This window comes from Typopeltis vanoorti, chromosome 9 (assembly GCF_054136105.1).
Source record: "Typopeltis vanoorti isolate ZY-2024b chromosome 9, IOZ_Tvanoo_1.0, whole genome shotgun sequence".
NCBI lineage: Eukaryota > Metazoa > Arthropoda > Arachnida > Uropygi > Thelyphonidae > Typopeltis > Typopeltis vanoorti.
In genome coordinates this window covers 12,830,381-12,849,373 of record NC_143557.1, presented here as the reverse complement: position 1 = coordinate 12,849,373, position 18,993 = coordinate 12,830,381, and the positions used below count along the sequence as shown (strand labels likewise).

The 18,993-nt window shown below is 36.7% G+C and overlaps 1 protein-coding gene across 4 annotated transcripts in view; it reads right to left on the bottom strand.

Moving 5' to 3' along the window:
* The window catches only part of LOC150102889 (inactive tyrosine-protein kinase RYK-like), a 378,596-nt gene that overhangs the window by 339,250 nt on the left and 20,353 nt on the right, over positions 1-18,993 (bottom strand). For all 4 annotated transcript variants that reach the window (XM_090397499.1, XM_090397500.1, XM_090397502.1 and 1 more), the window contains exon 2: positions 12,643-12,770. In XM_090397499.1, the coding sequence (XP_090253625.1) occupies positions 12,643-12,770 (128 nt within the window). The remainder of the gene's footprint in view (positions 1-12,642; positions 12,771-18,993) is intronic.

The following is an 18,993-nucleotide window of genomic DNA, read 5'->3' as shown; positions in this document are numbered from 1 at the left end:
TTTTAGGATTTGTTCCAGTAGCTGACTTTTCGCTATTTGTCCTGGTTTCCTTGCAAAAACAACTAGGGCCTTGTTTAACCAGGCGATGACCCAGCTGGCATTAAATTCTGTCATATTGTACCATCATTTCTTATTTTGGTTTAAGCCAATAAGAATACAATTTGTTCGGCTAAATCCCAAACTGCCAGCTCATCCTCGTTCTTTCAGCATCCAAGTAGATAACTAACAGGGTGAACCACGAGAAGGTGAGGACTGTACATTAGGTCAGAAGCCCTGATCAGTTTTCCACATTCCTTTAAAAGCTATGTGGAGGTCACTTCTCAGTTATATAGCTTTGACCCTTAAGCACCCCATAACCGGGGAATATTATTCCAATATTTTAACCCGACTAGACGAAAAAATTTGTGAGAAAAGACCCGGTTTGCAGAAGAAAAAAATCATCTTTCATCAGTACAATGCACCTGCCCAGAAAGGTCTTTTGGGAATGGGAAAATTAAGGGATCTGCACCATGAATTGTTGGAACATCCACCCTATTCCCCAGATTTTCTTCCCTTTGACTTCTATCTCTTCCCAAAACTAAAATTCTTCCTAGCTGGTCAACGTTTTTCTTTGAATCAAGAGGTGATTGCAGCTGTAGAGGGGGTATTTTGCAGATCTTACTGAGAACCACTACAGGGACGGGATAATGGTGCATCACCGGAATAAATGTATTAGTCTTAAGGGAGATTATGTTGAAAAATAAAAAAATTTTGAAATTATAAATTTGTTTTTTCACTGTCAGGCCAAGAACTATTCAGACCACCTTTGTATAATGATATATATATATATATAGAGAGAGAGAGAGAGAATTGAAAAAAAAATAAAAAATCCTCATCACATCCATGGTATAAATGTACTATAGGTTTAAAAATAATAACCTTATGTTGCTGAAAACTGCATAAAACCTTGGTATCTTCTTGGGTCTGGCTCCCACTGACAAAACCTCAATACTGATGAAAACTGGTCTGGGGTAGTGAGCCTTCCCATAAGGTTTTTCCATTATGGGATACTAAGGCAGCTGATGTGAAGTCATGAGCTTCTACATACAAGTAAACTAGTAGTGAAGTAAATTCACACTTTTGTTTAAGTATAGGATTAAAACAAGAATATAAATTGTCAAGTATAATATACATTGTAACCAAGAGGAAAAACTTTCTACAACTAAAGCTACAAATGTTAGTAAATGTGGTCACTATTTTTCTTAAATACTTCCTTGGCCCAATTTAGTAATGTTAATCAGCTGTATTTGTCACTCTGATCTCTTCAACTTATCCCTGTAGCATAACTTCCAGTTATCAAACAATAAAGACACCTTCCTAGTTAATCTTAATGTTCATATCATCTTCCTCTCAGTAACTCTTCTGCATGCATCCATTTCCACAGAGTATCCTGCCCCCAAACAACTCCCAACCTTGTGTTTGGTGTTATGAAGATGCTAAGTAGGATAAGCTCAGGAATTTTTACCTTTCATTTCCATGATCAGACTAGACTGCGCAGTTAGCCTAGTGGCTTTGCGCTTCGCAACCATATGCCTGGGGAAGGAGTGTCCCAGGTTCGATTCCCGTTGTAGAAGTGAGGAATTTGAGGATCTTCCTCAGGCATAGCCAAGTTAGCCGGTCTTGGGCGCGGCCAGTAGGGTTTTTTCCGCCAGTTTACTTGGTGTTTTTCATCCCGCAAACAGGCAAACCGGCCCCATGAACATACGCCTCTACAGTCAAAAATATATCCCCCCCCCCACCAGCGGCAGACCAGGCGACGGGTCGGTTGGGAGTAGTACTAACAAGAAGTCGCATCTAAAGTAACACGCGGACCCTGCATGGGAAGTGGGAATAACGCGTAGTAGAAGAAGAAGATTTCCATGATCAGACTACTATGTTCACTTTTCTGATCCAAACATCTGCTAGTAGCCAGTTACAGAAATTACCATCAATGGTGTGAAGGTTGTCAATTCTCCATTCTCCAAAATTCCTACCCAATTCGCAAGATATGGTTTAACTACCAAGACAATTTAAAAAGAGTGGCTTCCAGCAAGAGTGCCAGCATTACACACAATGAAATCAACCATTAGTAAATCCAAATAGCTTTGGAATGTCCAGAAAACAGCAGCCTCTTGTCCAAATGGCAACTATGTTCTGATCATATGCAAAAGGCATTGGACACAACTTCTGTCACCTGTTCTTTGACCTCTCTTATACTCATCCAAATCACACCATTGTGTCAACTGGATGTGTGTAAGAGATGCACCTATAAAAAATGCTGACCTCCTGTATCATTCTTTGTATCTGACTCCTGTAAACATAACCAGGGCAAATCACTACCATCCATACCAGAATCAGTGTGCCATATACCTGCTGTGGTCTTTCAGCAAAAGACATCAGAAAAATCTTAACCTAGATACCAAAATACCATCTAGTCCTCATGGTATCACCCCAATTATATTCAAAAGATGTGCTTTGTAACTGATACCTATCCTATATCAACTCGACATCATTTTATACTCATTGGCACTAATCCTGATAAAGAAAATAAGCATACATTCAACCTATTCCAAAAGAGGGAGATAAAAAAGTCTGCCGTTAAACTACTAACAGCCATCACCTCAATCCAAAAACAAAAGATAAATCAGGTAATGCCTTTATTCCATTATAGGAAGTAGGCAAGGTCGTTTTAGTCCTATCTAACTTTTGGAGACTGGCAGCCAATTAGAGATAGCTGGCCTGTCTATTGCTAATTATAAACAGCATCCAATGAAGATACTGACAAACAAGTGCTACCATCTTGTAGTCACTAACCCAAACAGGATATGTTATAAAACTCCTCTCGGTCCTCTCCAAAATAATGGAGAGGTCATGAACAGTCAACCTCTCCACTTCCTAAATGCCCAACAGTTAATCAATGACTACCAATATGAATTCTGTCACTCAAGATTCATAGCAGATCTCACCTTACATCACTCACTATTAGACACTGGAAATGTCAAAGCATTTGTTCATATCGAGCATCCAGGCCTGCTCAGTAAATTGCAATCCCTCAAATCTTTATTACCATTATGGAATGGCTTCCTCTCTTTGAGTTTCTGCATGAAAGGAGGAAAAACGTGTCTTAAAGCTCTATCTGCTACCTAAATATATAAACACACATATACATAAATGACTCTCAGTGACTAATAATTCCATCCACAGTTTCCAGGATGACAATAAACTGTAATGTTTTGACAAACCATGCAAACATCCCAAGCTTTAAGATCATCTGTAACCAGTGTCTTAAACAATGACCGCCATGCATCCTTTAATTGAGGCAAGGATAACCAGGTAACCTTCAATACAAAAGAATCTCAATTCATCTTCTCTTCTCAGTTAAATTAATACAAAAAAATCAATAAACAAGATAAAATCTTACCTCAAGTCTCTCCTAGCATAAACATCACAATCAATAACCCTCAGCCTCTTAAAAAAAAAAAAAAAAAAAAACTAGGTATTCCTTTCCACTCAAATGATTGCTTTTCACATAACCAACTATAAATGCTGTAAATTTCATAAATCCATCTATCCTTAGAATACTGTTCATGTGTTTTGGGTGGTGCACTTAAAACCTCCCTAAAAATACATGCTACTGTTCAGAGGAAAGTAATTCAACTGATAGATGATCCATTTCTCGCTGACTCACTTCAGTTAACATCTCATAAATGACCTGTTTCATCTCTGCCAAACAAAGCAGCAACTGCCAAACAAATCTTTAAAAACCAACTACAAAAGTACCAAAGCTGCTTCTCCTCTTCCTCTTTTATTCCATCTGCCTGTTCTCTAGAACAGTCTTCTCACAAAGTGTTCCCTACCATCTATAACTCATTTTTATCCATCAAAGAACTAATCAGAGATCACTTCCTATTTCATATCCATGCATCCTGTTTCAGTCTGTAGACATAACTATATTAACAATAATATAGTTTAAAAGATTTTTCTTATTTTGTTTTCTTCATGTGAATTTATGTGCACCTTTATGCTGGAACATAGCATTGATAATGATTAGTCCATGTTCTGAACTGAAATTTAGCAGGTTATTTTTAGTTGATCACTTAACAATGTTTTTTCAAAACATTTCTATATGGCAAGTATTGCTTTCCTACTCTGCTGTTTACATTACAAACAATAACCTGCTTTTTTTTTTATGTTGGTTTCCCTCTTTAATAAACTCAAACATTTCTTTTTCATCACACTGTACTATCATTTTTGTTTGTGGTTTAAGCCTACACAGAATAAAATTTGGCCAGCTGAGTACCAAACTGCCAGTCATCCTCACTGCTTCAGTATCCATAAGCACGGCTTGACAAATATGCTTGCCCACTGGCCAATGGCAAGTAGATTTTGCTAACTGCAGAATGAAGAAAATAGAATTTTTATTTGATAAAAAATAAATAACTTCTCCAACCAAGATACAGCACTATTAATCATTTTGTAGAACTTCAATTAACTTATTCTGATATGTCATTAAAATACTGGGTAATCTTGAAGAAGTAAATTTGTTGCATGCTGAGTAGGATAATGATTCATATTTGAGATAAATGTTTCTAAATGCAAAAATGGAAAGTTTATCAGAAAAAGTTTTCTGGCAGGAATATGATCTACCAAAATGTTAGTGATAATGCAGAATGGAAATGTATGATTTGTTGACTCCTGTTCATAAGTATCCAGTAATGAGGTGAATTAGAGAGATGGCGATCTCAGATATAGAAGATAAGGGCTTCTATCTCTGAGGTACTGGTTGATTTGCTTCATTCCTTTCAGGTTATGTGGAAATCTCCACTCAGTGATCTTACACTTAAATGATCCATATTTGAGATAAATGTTTTTAAATTAAAAAAAATGGAAAACTTATAATAGAAATCCCTGAACACGATCATGCTTCAGGGTAGATGGAAGATGGAATAGAATAATGTTTCAGGATATCTGCCTTGCCATCATCAAAAGAGATAAGTAAAAAAACGGTGAAAGGGCAAAGCAGTGCTATACTTCATGAACCACCATATATTGTTACACTATCAGTTTCGCACAGTAAATGAGTAAATGCTTTGTAAGATCTAAACACTGAAGAAAGAAAAATGCCTACTTTGCTGTTTCCTACTATAACTGGAAGACATTCATGTAGATAAGCTTATACATTGGTTAGACAAAGTTCTAATTTTTTTAGGAAATGACATCAAACTGAATTATTAATTATAAAAACTTTAATTTTTATATTTAATATTTTTAATTTTTAATATTTAATTCTTGGCCAGTCTCATGCACCCAAATTTGTCGAGGTTTGGGAAGTTTTTCAGAGCTGAAGCTGATTCAAGGAATAATCTTTTGTACTTGTACTTGCTGTGGTGTAATAAAGAAGTAGCGCTTGTCACTAAGCTGAATGTCAACCTTTGGACGATCCTTTCCAATGTCTCGAATGCTTCAGCAGAAAAAGAATTTCAAAGAATACAATGTCAGCACATTAAAAAATTTGAAAGTTTACAAAAGAACTCAGCTTCCTCTACCTCTCAGCATGGGTAATAAACTTATCATCCCTAACCCTGAAGCAATCAGCGCACTCACGAGTGGCCACAATTTCACTATAGCACCTAAAAAGATCCCTGCAGAAGAAATAACGATACAGGTAGAACGAGGTATCTTCCCAACCATATCAGACTGGATGTAGCCAGTTTGACTTACCCAAGTGAAACCATCAAAAAAGCAACCTATCAAAAGAAGAATTCAAAGGTCTGCAAGAAATGAAAAGCAACAAAAAAATAGTAATTACAAAAGTGGATAAGGGAAATGCCATTATGGTTCTAAACCACTCAAATTACCCAGGTAAACTTGCCTCTTTACTTTTAGATCATTCTACCTACTAGCTCTCTATAGAATAGAATCAATGATCCCACCAACACCCAAATCAAAACACTCCAGGCTCCTTAAGAAGGTTACCTCTTGGTCTGTGGAAGTGACTACCCCCCCCCATATATATATGGATTACCAAAAATCCATAAGCAAAATGTACCATTACGTGTCATTGTGGATGGCATTGATTACTCCACATACAAATCAGCCAAATATTTGCCAAAGTGCTCACACAATATGCTGGCAACACACCTTCACACATAAAAAAATTCAGCCCACTTTAAAGCCAGTACAGAAAACCTTTAACTCCAACACACACTCACATAATAGTTAGTTTTGATGTCTCCTCCTTATTCACCAATGTCCCACTCAAAGATACCTTAGACCTCATCCAAACCAGATTTCTTCCCAATATTTCAACCCTATTTCAGTTCACCATGAACTGAGGCTATTTTGTTCAGCAAGGAAAATTCCACAAAAAGATAGAGGGAACAGCCATGGGTTCTCCACCCCTGGCCAACGTCTTTATGGAGACCTTTGAAGAAAAAGCCTTAAACTCTGCCCCACATAAATGCACTGTGTGACTACGCTATGCAGATGATGTGTTCATCATTTGGCCACATGGCCTGGATATACTCCACAATTTCTCAACACAATTAAATAATCAACACCTCAGGATCCAGTTTACCTTGGAAAAGGAAAACAACAGCCTTCCTTTCCTAGACACTCTGATTACATGCCAACCTGATCCCTGGCTTTCTCTGTTTACAGAAAACTTACACATACAGGTAAATATATTCACTCATATCCCAAAAATATGAGATTATACAACCTATATAACAGGGCAAAATAATCAGTTTAGATAACAATGCCATAACCACTGAACTTACCTATATCCTTAACACCATCTTAGCCAATGGCTACAACCCTCAGAAAATCCAAAAAATATTAAAACCAGTCAACCATAACCCCCTCCTTCTCCCCCCCCCCATTCATAGCAGAGATTACTCTAAATCTATCACTATTCCATATATCTGGGATACATCAGAAAAACTAACAAAATCTTAAGAAAATATAACCTCACAACTAGTTACAAACCACATGTGATGCCACGAGTGGTTAGCATGTCCATTCTTCAGTCAAGAGGCTGCGGATTCGAATCCTGCCGTGGGCATGGATGTTTGTGATTGTCTGTGGAAATACTAGTGGTCGTCAGTGGTAGATGGCGTTGGTGTAGTTGCGGTCAGTTGGTGGGTTGTGAGTGGTGGAAACAGAGTTGTAGGGTGGATGCCCTCCCTCGATGAGTCTTTGGACTCCCTAGAGATGACAAATAATAAGAAGAAGAAAAAGAAGAAGAAACTGGCATCTCTTATCCATTCCACCAAAGACCAGCCACTTCCCTTAGATCTACCTGGAGTATATCAGGTTCCTTGCAGTTGCAAACTGTCCTACTATGGCCAAACAGGCAGGACAGCCAATATCAGGATATCCGAACAAGGACTACATCTGGTTCCACCAATAGTCACTTAGGATTTGCAGCAACCAATACAAGTACGAAAGATCATTCCATGAATCAGCTTCAGTTCATGCACCCAAACCTAAACAAATTTGGGTGCATGAGACTGCTCCAAATTTGGGAAGCATACATTCTAAGATTGCCAGCCCAATGAACAAGACAATCCAACTCGGACTCTAGGACCGACTTCAGTTGCCTTTCTTCAGCCTCATTTGCTTAGTATGAGTGCCTGTATGTACATATCATTGTTTTGTGATCCCTAAAGATGGCAATGTAACATTGCCAAAATATAGGTAGTTATTAATTAAAGTTTTTATAATTAATAATTTATTTATGTTGTCATTTCCTAAAAAATTAGAGGTATGGAAGACATTCAGGTCATCTTAATTTATTATAATTAGTCGGGATGTCAATTATTTGCACCTTTTCTAACTATGGTATATGGTATTCAGAACTTATGCATGATGAAATCTCCAGATATTTACCTATTTATTTAGCTTTTTTTTTTTTTTAATTTCTTTTTCTGGTGGAAATGGGAGTAGAAAAGAAGTTAATGTTCTTGATGCAGCCTTACCTACATGGCACTGATATTGGTTAGCAACATTAGTGAAAATTAGTAGTTTAGATTTTAACATTTCTCTAATGTTCAATAAAATTGGCTTGAAGTTCTGCAAACACAAAATTTGTTAGAAAACTTTGTGCGTGAAGCCTTTATTATTTTTTTTTTTGTAATATAGTATTTTTATTATCATAATTTTTTTTTTAAATATGAATCCAACAAGCAAACAAAAACCTATAGCTACAGATAACAGCTATAGGATCCAGAAAAAATTAGGAGTTTTTGGAACTGTTTAGTGCAACTTGGCTAAAAATTACAGGCATTGGTGAGACTTGGTTGATGAAAAATAATATACTATATAATAATTATAATATAAATATAAATATAATAATTATAACAATATATAATTATATATATAATAATTATAACAATATATAATTATATATAATAATATATAAAATAATATAATAATAATAATAAAACAGAATGTAAGGGGTATAACATTTTCAAAGCAGAAAAAGGGAACAAAACTTAAGGGAGGGCTTTGCTAATGAGAGCAGAAAAAAAAAAATCACAGCCAAAAAAGGTGGAGGTTCAGAGAGCAGAGCCAGTGCATTTGAGTCTTAGTGTGAGACAGACCAAAAAAAAATTATATATCATAGGATGCTACTATAGGCCAGAGAGAAATAGGATGTATATACTATACATCAGCAAATTAGCACAATGGGTACAAGATGAGTGATTACAGTGACTCCATCACAGCTGAAGTCCTCATGACTGAAAGGAGAAACATTCACACAGAGGGATGAAATGGAATTTATTTAGTTGCTAAGAGAAAATTATTTGAGAGAATGGGATGGAGGGAACTCAGGATTTGAGAGTTCTAGGTCTTGCGATAGCATCAGAGGATTTCTCAATAACCAAGGCAGCTACATTCCCTCCAAATGGGAAGAATGAATCATTAATGATTTACCTAGGCAATTGCATATTATTTCCAGATAAGAGTGGTGATATATGTGGAACTAGATAGGAGGTGATTAAAACACACTGAGGAAGCTGCCTGAAACAGTACTATGACATAAGAAGCAGCAAGGATTAACATTTGTTTCATTTTGTTTCAGTACACGAGAACTCATTAAGGAGTGACTGAAGTAAGTAGTATCAGTATACAACACTCAAGAATTAGGAGACCAAACCAGATAGATGGGCAGCATCATTAAGCAGGAGCTGTAAAAAAATATTGTGGAGGATAAAAAAAAGGAGATCAACTAGTTCATGAAAAGTACAAATAACATGCAAGAAAGATAACCAATATTGTAAGGAAAGTAAATTGAGATATGAGAGAAAATTTATCATTACCTGGCAAGTAGAAGAAAGGATGACTATGGAAGGATAACTTTAATAAGTACTGATGGCAAAGATAACAGAAGCAAACAAAATAGTTAAGTTAGTGACTGATCACTTTGCATGTGTATACCATTCAGGTGCAATAGGGCCAGACGTCAAAACAGAGATAGATGAAATGGAGGTACTTAAGATACTGAAGATATGACCATACAATTAAATGGGATATCAGCCTGGGATGACCATGTGCAAGGTCTGAATTTTGTTAAGGTTAATTATTCCCCAAGGAGTAGAAAGAGTGCAAAATAGTTCCATTGCATAAAGGAAGTTCCAAGACAGAGCTAAAAAATTAGACTGATCTGTAATTGGGCAAACACAAAACACTGAAACGGATGAAAATCTGTGGGCATACCAGTTTCATGAAGAATAAGTCTAACTTCAGTAATTTACTAATTTTTATAACTGACAGCTGAAATAGATGAAGAAAATGGCTACATCATGATGATGGACTTTGGAAAGGCATATGACAGGATATAAAAATGAAACAAATGGAAGAAGACAAACTAGTAATATGAATAAGAGAGTGGAAGACACATATCAAATAGAGTATGGCAGAGGCAATCCAAAGGCTCTTTACTGAGAATGCTGTTTTTTTTTTTTTTTTGAATAACTATATACATATCTCAAATCCATCCATGCTTAGAATACTGCTCACATCTTTGGGGTGGTGCAATTAAAACACCTTTAAAAATTCCTAACACTCTCCAGAGGAGAGCAATTTGACTCATTTTGTGGGAATTGCTCTGCTGAACTGGCAAGTATCATTCCTCCACTTTTTGTTGCACCTGTTATGTTTTAATGTTTTTATTGTTTTAATACAAGAGCAAGAGCTGCCCGGAATCCCTTTATAAACTTTTACCTGTCTTCATATGTACTCCACACATGGAACTGATGTGCTTATAGGTCCTTAGGCCTCTCATGTATGAGATCAATAAAAAAATGTGTGCGTGTGTGCGAGAGAGAGAGATAATCCTTCACATTAAAGAGAATGCTTAAACAAATTAGCTCACATTTGTAGCTGCATCTCAGTGACAGTACTAGCAAAAGCAAGAAATGCCAAGTTACTTATATTACATGCAGCATATAATTTAAAATAGAGGTATTAGATTAAATGCATAGTATATATATTATATTTCTTGTCCTTTTTTCATATAATTGTAGTTGTTAATGGCTAGACAAAATAAGCAGTCACTGAGGGGTACATAAAATAGTTGTAATAATTTCTGGTTTGAGGATATATAGTGAAAGTTCTGTTATGTAACACTGCTGTGAAAGTGATTATCTGTTTTATTGTGTTATTTTTCTTAGAATAATTAGTTGATAGTAATAGTACTGTTGATTTTTATGCATTTATAGTATTTGATATATTTCTTGATATTCGGTGAAATATTGTAATATTAAAGTATAATTCCTATTATATACTTAATAGCTTATTTTTCACTTGGTTAGACTATAATAAATTTAGTTTAATCCTTTATCCAAGTGTGAGCAAACAAAGTTTGCGTCTGAAAGTATCTTCAGGACTGGGGTAAGGTAGTATAGTACAACACCAGGCAACTCGTTGCAAAGGTGGAGCAAGCTAACATCACTCCTATCTCAGTATCCCCCATAATGCAAAACACATCTCATTGCAGATATGTATAATGTTATGCATTAAGGAAAGGGCCACTACCCAGACTAGTTTCGACCTTTATTCAGGTTACTTCAGTGGGAGCCAGGCCCAAGTGGAGATACCAGGCAGAAGCATTAGCAAGGTCATCTTTACCTATAGGAGTTGGCAAATGGTGTGCAACCTTTTTATTAAATTACTCTGGATTTAGAGAAAGATGTTGGAAGTTTATTTTTCACTTGGTTAGACTATAATAAATTTAGTTTAATCCTTTATCCAAGTGTGAGTAAACAAAGTTTGCGCCTGAAAGTATCTTCAGGACTGGGGTAAGGTAGTACAACACCAGGCAACTCGTTGCAAAGGTGGAGCATCTGCCTGGTATCTCCACTTGGGCTTGGCTCCCACTGAAGAGACCTCAATAAAGGTCAAAACTAGTCTGGGTATTGGCCCTTCCCTTAATGCATAACATTATACATATCCGCAAGGAGATGTGTTTTGCATTATGGGAAATACTGAGATAGGAGTGATGTTATCTTGCTCCACCTTTGCAACGAGTTGCCTGGTGTTGTACTATACTACCTTACCCCAGTCCTGAAGATACTTTCAGGCGCAAACTTTGTTTGCTCACACTTGGATAAAGGATTAAACTAAATTTATTATATACTTAATAAGTAAAACTAGACAAACACATATCGTCTTTTCATCATACTCCATCATTACACATTTTCATGTCATTAAGATAGCTGAATAACTTTGTTACTCTTACAGATTCTCACAATCCTCCCATCATAATCTAGTTTTCCTGACTCTCATGCCAATAAATCATTTCTCCAGATTCTTGATACCATATGCATTTAAGTGCAGGCTGTTCCACTTATATAAATCACTTCTTCTTTCAGATTCATTCCTCACATCCAAGAACTTGCAACAAGTCTTTCACTTTATAACTCTTCACTTTTGCTTCTTCCAGCAGTTCTTTCATGTTCTCTCATACTGTATTTATTGCCAGATAAATCACTAGTTCATACCAGAACTTCTATTACTTTTCACAGACAATCACAAACATTCATGCCCACGGCAGGATTCAAACCTGCAGCCTTTTGGCTGGAGAGCAGATATGCTAACCACTCGGCCAACCAGGCTGGCATATAAGATATAAGATAATATAAAATATAAGATCATAATCTTTTTTTTTTTTTTTTGAAATAAGAGAAACGTCTACTGATAGTGCTTAAGTATTCTTACACAAATTACTGGAATATATATTAAAACTAGTGCTATCTTACATGTAACTGAATAACTGTTAAGTGTGTCTGTCCATATTGCATTAATGAAAAACTGCTTTGCGGTAGGAAAGAAAAAGCTAAGCCATTTTAGTTTCACATTTCACATGTGCATAGCATAACATATGCAGATATTAGATCCATTATTGAATTGTTGACTTAGATCTAAATGGTAACCATATGAAATTTTAGAAAACATATTGCAAAAAAAAAACTGATGATTTTTTACGAAAGAATTAAAAATGACAGACATACAGTGACTCATATGTTCAACTACTTCAAAGGAAATTCACATAAACTGAGCTTATGAAAAATGTTTCTTAACTGAGCATTTAAATCAATCATAGAGAAAAGTTATACATACAGGAACCGATCGAAGGCTCTGCCAAGTAAAATGTAACTCTGAGATGCGATCTGGTATAACAACAACAAATCCAAGTGCATAATCATTAACATGACCATCGCGTACGTAATGTAATTCAGCATTCAGACCTAGAAAGAACAGTCATTAAGTTTTGAAATAAAATACAAGAAAAATCTTTATATATATTCATTTAAAAAAAAAAAGGTGTATGTTCAATACTTGAAAAACTGCTTAATATGATAAATATTATAAATTAAAGATGCATGAAATTATATTCTAGGTTTAGTCCTTAATCCAAGTGTAAAAAAAACAAAGTTTGCACCTGAAGTAATTTCAGGGCAGGGCAACTCGTATGTAGAAGCTAATGACTCCATAACTTGCCTTAGTATAATATAATGCAAAGCACATATCCTTACGGACATGTATAATGCTATGCATTATGGGAAGGGTCAGTAACCAGATCAGTTTTGACCTTTATTAAGGTCTCATCAGTGGGAGCCAGATCCAGAAGTGATACTGAGAAGTAATTATATTCTTGGTTTATATTCTTGATTGCCCAGACCTGAAATTACTTCAGGTGCAAACTATGCTTGCTTACACTTGGATAAAGGATTAAATCAAGAATATAATTTCTTGGCATCTTTAATTTATAGTATAACCAAGTGGAAAAACTTCCAACATCTATCTCTAATCCAGACTATTTTAATAATAAGGGGTGACACCTTTTAACTACTTGAATATGGAAATATAACTTATGCATTACTTCAACCTTGGTATCACTTCTGGGTCTGGCTCCCACTGACGAGATCTCAGTTTTCAGCAAGATAAGCGCTTTGGTTTTCTTTCATTTGTTTTTCACTTTGATTTTATTTTACTGGTGCTAGTGGTGGTTTCGTTCCCACTAAAAATAGTTTTTTTAATTAAATATTAATATGCTGGTAGTGCAGTTAATATCTGCATTACGAGATTACTTTTAGCAGTATCGCAGCCACCATTTTACAGTACCTCAATTGAAGCATTTGCTAGTGGTGTAAATTATTTCTGTATAATGGGATTATTTAATTACCAGTCTTACGACTGAAATGTTTTTTTTTTCTTACAATCAAACGCAGAGGTTATAGTCTTTAATCCACTTCAGATAATGGTACCAATTCCTCCAAGGGTGCAAACTCTAGGAATTGAAATTCCCGGATGTGAAGAAGAGAGACGGGTAACTAAGGCTTTAAAAGAGATAGTTACCTCAAACAAGATTTATTCTTTCACCTCTTAAAGTGGAGGGAAATATTTAATTGTAATTAAAGATGTGGAAACAAGGGACAAACTATTACAGGGTTTACATTCAAAGATAGCACAGTTATTCCTGTAATGGTCGGGAGCCAGGTAAAAATCGAAAAATGTCTGATGGAATATATAGAGAACAGTAATGAAATTCTTATACAGACATTTTCGAAATAGGGCAAGATTAGAAATATATGAAAGGGCTTATCAGGTGAAGATCCAAATTGGTTTTCTGGTGATATCACCTTCACAATGGATATGAAGACGCCTGCACAAAATTTTGTCAACATCAGTATAACCCGAGTTGTGGTAAACTATCCTGGAGTACAACTTTGTGCTTCACTGTGGTTGTTCATACGATCACTTGGGTAGTAAGTGCATGGAATCAGACATATTGCTAATCAGTGCCTCAAACCTTGTCAGAAATGCAAACGTTCTGAACACTGTGTTAGCACCTGTCCTTTTAGAACTTTTGTGGAGTGGGAGCACTGGTAGAGCCAATTAGAACAGCATATATATCAGGGAGGCATAATGAAGTGTTCCCAGATCTTCAGTCTAGTAGAGATGGCACTTTTAAACAAACTACAATTAGTAAAATCACAAAAAGTGCACGACCAAATCAGCTAGAAATTAGCCCCAAAATTCAACATCTGCAGGAGCTACTTTCCCAGTCAAATACTGATGGAACATCACAGTTGAAATTACCAATAATGAACCTAATATAACAATTGAAGTAAAAAATTAAATGCAAAAACATGCAACTGTTCTACAAGGAGAAAATGGAGAAGTAAGCGAGTAAAGCAAGACAGACAACTGAAAGAACTTAATATGCAGACAAGATCATAAAGGAAAGATAAATTAATAAACAAAATTGAATATAAACAAAAAATATTCAAAATAGGAACTACATCTAAAAGAAAAAGAAGTAATAAAAAAAGATAAAGATGGAGAAGGCTGTGTATCATCAAATGAAACTCTTCAGGCTCAGAAGAATTTATGGATTATGAAGAACCAACTCATGCCAATAAATAGAAAGCTAGAGATACAATTAAAGAAAATATAATAAAGTTTACTGATTCAAAGTTTTCTCAGTACAGTTATCACCTACATGAAAAGAAAATAACCAGCTTCCAAATTAAGAACAATAGGCATGAAATTGAAATAATGGAAAGCAACTATAAAAAACTGGAAAACAGTTTACAAGAAGCAGGTTACACAATTGCTCCTTCACGGATTCTGCATTGCCTCATTAAATGTATGAGGATTCCACAGGCAAATTAAACAAGAAACTACATGGAAACTTATGCTTCGGCATAATATCAGGTTTGTTTCTCCAAGAAACATACTTCTGCAGATATAAAAAGTTTAACAGATAGATAACCACTTCTTTCTTATTGGAGCTTTGGAAGATTTAACAAAGCTAGAGTAGGAGTTCTTATTCTCGCCCCTCCCTCCTTGGACAATTCTGTAATATCCAAAGGGATGCAGAAAGGAGCATCTTGACAATTGATTGGAAATACTGTGGATGTGTAATCATCATCTTTTTCTTCTTCTGCAGCTTGTCCCACTTAAGTAGGGTCGTTGTTTATAGTGAGTATCCTCCACATCCTCCTGTCTTGGGCTGTAACTACATCCAAGTTCTTCATCCTCAAGTCATCCTCCACGTTCTCTTCTTTGGCCACCCACGCTTCCTCCTCTCCTGCACATCCATCTACATGACCTTTCTTCCCACACACTCATCCTCCCTCCTCATCATATGACCAAACCATCTCAACCTTGCCTCCTGTATCTTTGCTCCTAAGTTCGTAACTTTCACCGTTCCCCTTAGATAGTCATTTCTCAGACGATCCTTTCTGATCACACTGCACATCCACTTAAGCTTTCTCATCTCTGCTACCTCCATCCTGCTGATGTTATTTTTCCTCAGGGCCACAGTTTCCATAGCATATGTTATAGCTGGCCTCACTACTATCCTGTAGATTTGCCTTTTAGATTGATCAGTACCCTCTTATCACATAACACTCCAGCCATCTCTTTCTCTCTCCAGTTCCTCCATCCTGCTTGTATCCTGCTTCCTTCTCAGCCTCTGCATCCTCTTTCATTGTGGAACCTAAGTATCTAAAGTCACTGACCTTCCTGATTACATTTCCTTCCAGCTCCAGATCTGTCTCCTTGCTGCCATCCACTTTGCAACACATATACTCTGTCTTAGTTGGAAGTTCATTTTGCACTTGGTTAGACTATAGTAAATTTAGTTTAATCCTTTATCAAAGTGTGAGCAAACAAAGTTTGGGCCTGAAAATATGCCTTTGTTTGCTCACACTTGGATAAAGGATTAACCTAAATTTATTATAGTCTAACTAAGTGTAAAATAAACTTCCAACATCTTTCTCTAAATCCAGAGTAATTTAATAATAAGGTGGTACACCGGTTGGCAACTCGTATAGGTAAATATGACTTCTCCATTGCTTCTGCCGTAGTGTCACCACTTCTGGGTCTGCCTCCCACTGACGAGACCTCAATAAAGGTCGAAACTGGTCTGTGTAGTGGCCCTTCCTTAATGCATAGCATTATATGTAGTGGCCCTTCCTTAATGCATAGCATTATACATGTCTGCAAGAAGATGTGCTTTGCATGGTGGGAGATGCTGAGACAAGGAGTGATGAGAGCGTGGTCCACCTTTGCTACGAGTTGCCAACAGATGCACCACCTTGCCTCAGTCCTGAAGATATTTTCAGGTGCAAACTTTGTTTGCTCACACTAGGATAAAGGATTAAACTAAATTTATTATACTGTCTTACTTCTGCTCGGTCCCATACCTCTCTCTTCCAGTACTTTCCTCCAACTTTCCAGTTTAGCTGCAACTTCTTCTCTTGATTCTGCACACAGCACGATGTCATCTCCATAAAATATAGTCCAAGGTGCGTCTTCTCTCACTTCCTCTATCACAATATTAAACAGGAAAGGACTTAATGCTGACCCTTGATGCAAGCCAACTGTCACTTGAAAACTTTCTGTCTCTCCAAGGCAGGTCTGACTGAACTCTTGTCTTCACATTTCTGTACATCTCCTGCACCAATCTGACATATTTTTCCAGTACCTTCCTCTCCCTCAGACACATCCAGACTTCTTGCCTTGGCACTCTATCATACGCTTTCTCCAGATCAATAAATATCAGATGTAGCTCCTATTGCTTCTCTCAAAACTTTTCCATCATCTGCCGTAACCCAAAGATAGCATCTGTCATTAAACGACCAGGCATGAAGCCAAATTGTTCCTTTGCAATCTCCAGCTCTTTCCTCAGTCTTCCATCAAGAACCGTTTCTAGGATTTTCATTGTGTGGGACATCAACTTTATTCCTCTGTAATTCTTATAGTTCTGTAAGAATTACAGAGATGGGGACAAGAGTACTTTTCCTCCATTCCTCGGGTATATTTCCTGTTGGCAAACTTTTATTAACAGGTCCCACAGCAGGTCAATTCCCTCTTTCCCCAGTGGTGCCTTCCATGCCTCCACTGGGATTCTGTCAGGACCCGCCGATTTTCCATTCTTCGTCATCTTTATGGCCTGCTTCACTTCCACTCTACTAATGTTCTGCACCATCCCCTCATAAGGCTGCCCATCTTCTCTGTGAGTCATTGCATTTTCTTCATTCAAAGTATATTCTCCATCTGTTTCTTATATCTACATCCCATCTTAATACTCTTCCTCCAAAATCTTTGATCTCCCTCACACGTAAGATGTTCTTTGATGCCTTATTTCTACATTTTGCCAATTGATAAATTTTTCTCTGACTTTCCTTTGTTTCCAATTGATCATAAAGATCATGATATGCCATGGCTTTCCCAACAACTTTCTTGGCTTCTCGCTTTTTCCTCTCTGTACCTCTGTACTCTGTCCTCTTCCACTCTTGACTCATCCCACTTCTGCTTTGCCTTCCTCTTAGCCATCACTGCTTCTTGTATATCATTATTCCACCACCAACCCTCCTTCTGCTCTCTAATCTTTCCAGATGTTTCACCAATCACCAGTGGTGGCCTGTGAAGTTTTAAGTGGGGGGGGGGCTGCCTATACAAAATTTTTAAAAAATCATTCTTTTTTTCCTAATTAGAGTAACCAATTTATTAATAAATAAATCTGTAGATTTATTTATTAATAAATTGGTTACTGATTAGGAAAAAAATAATTTTTTTAAAATTATTTTGTACAGGCAGCACCCCCCACTTAAAACTTCATGGGTCGCCACTGCCAAGCACCTCAATTGCAAAGTTTAGAATTGCTTTTGAATTATGTCTCCACCAATCTTGAACACTTTCTAGTTGATCCAAAATCCTCTCTAACACCTTCTCCCTAAAACGGTTCCTAACACTCTTCTTTTAAGCAAAACCACTTAATTGCCTTCCTCCCATGGCTTCCAAAGGTTCTTATCCTCGACTTATTTTAAAGTCAGTGCACAGCAGCCAGTGTTGCTACACCACTTGATCTGTTTGGATTATCTTACAATTTATTACTGCATTAAGATGTTTTCTTCTAGTCAAAATGTGGTCAATCTGTGAACTATTGTTGCCACTTCTAAATATTATCAAATGTTCTTCCCTCTTGCAGAAAAAAGGAGTTCACAATTGCCAGATCAAATGCTACCGCAAAGTCCAAAACCCTCTCACATTCCTAGTTCATCATTCCCACTCCATAGCAACCATGTCAAGTCTCCTCTGACAATCACATCTCGTTTTCTTTCAGTTCCCTCATTTCTTCATCAAACATTCCGAACTCATCCTTCTCTTCTTCTGTACAGCCAACTTGCGAAGTCTATACACATAAGACAACCAGTTGCTCTTCTCCAAGACCCAGTTTCATTCACATTATCCTGTCATTCCTCCTACCCACTTCCAGTACACATTCCACCAAATTTCCCTTCATTCTGCCACACACCATAATTCCAACACCATTTCTTCCCTCTTTATTCGCTCCAGAGTAGAACAATTTATACCCATCTCCCAGTTCCATCACCTTTTCCCCTTTCACCTTGTCTCCTGCATGCATAAAATGTCCAAGTTACTCTTCCTCATCAT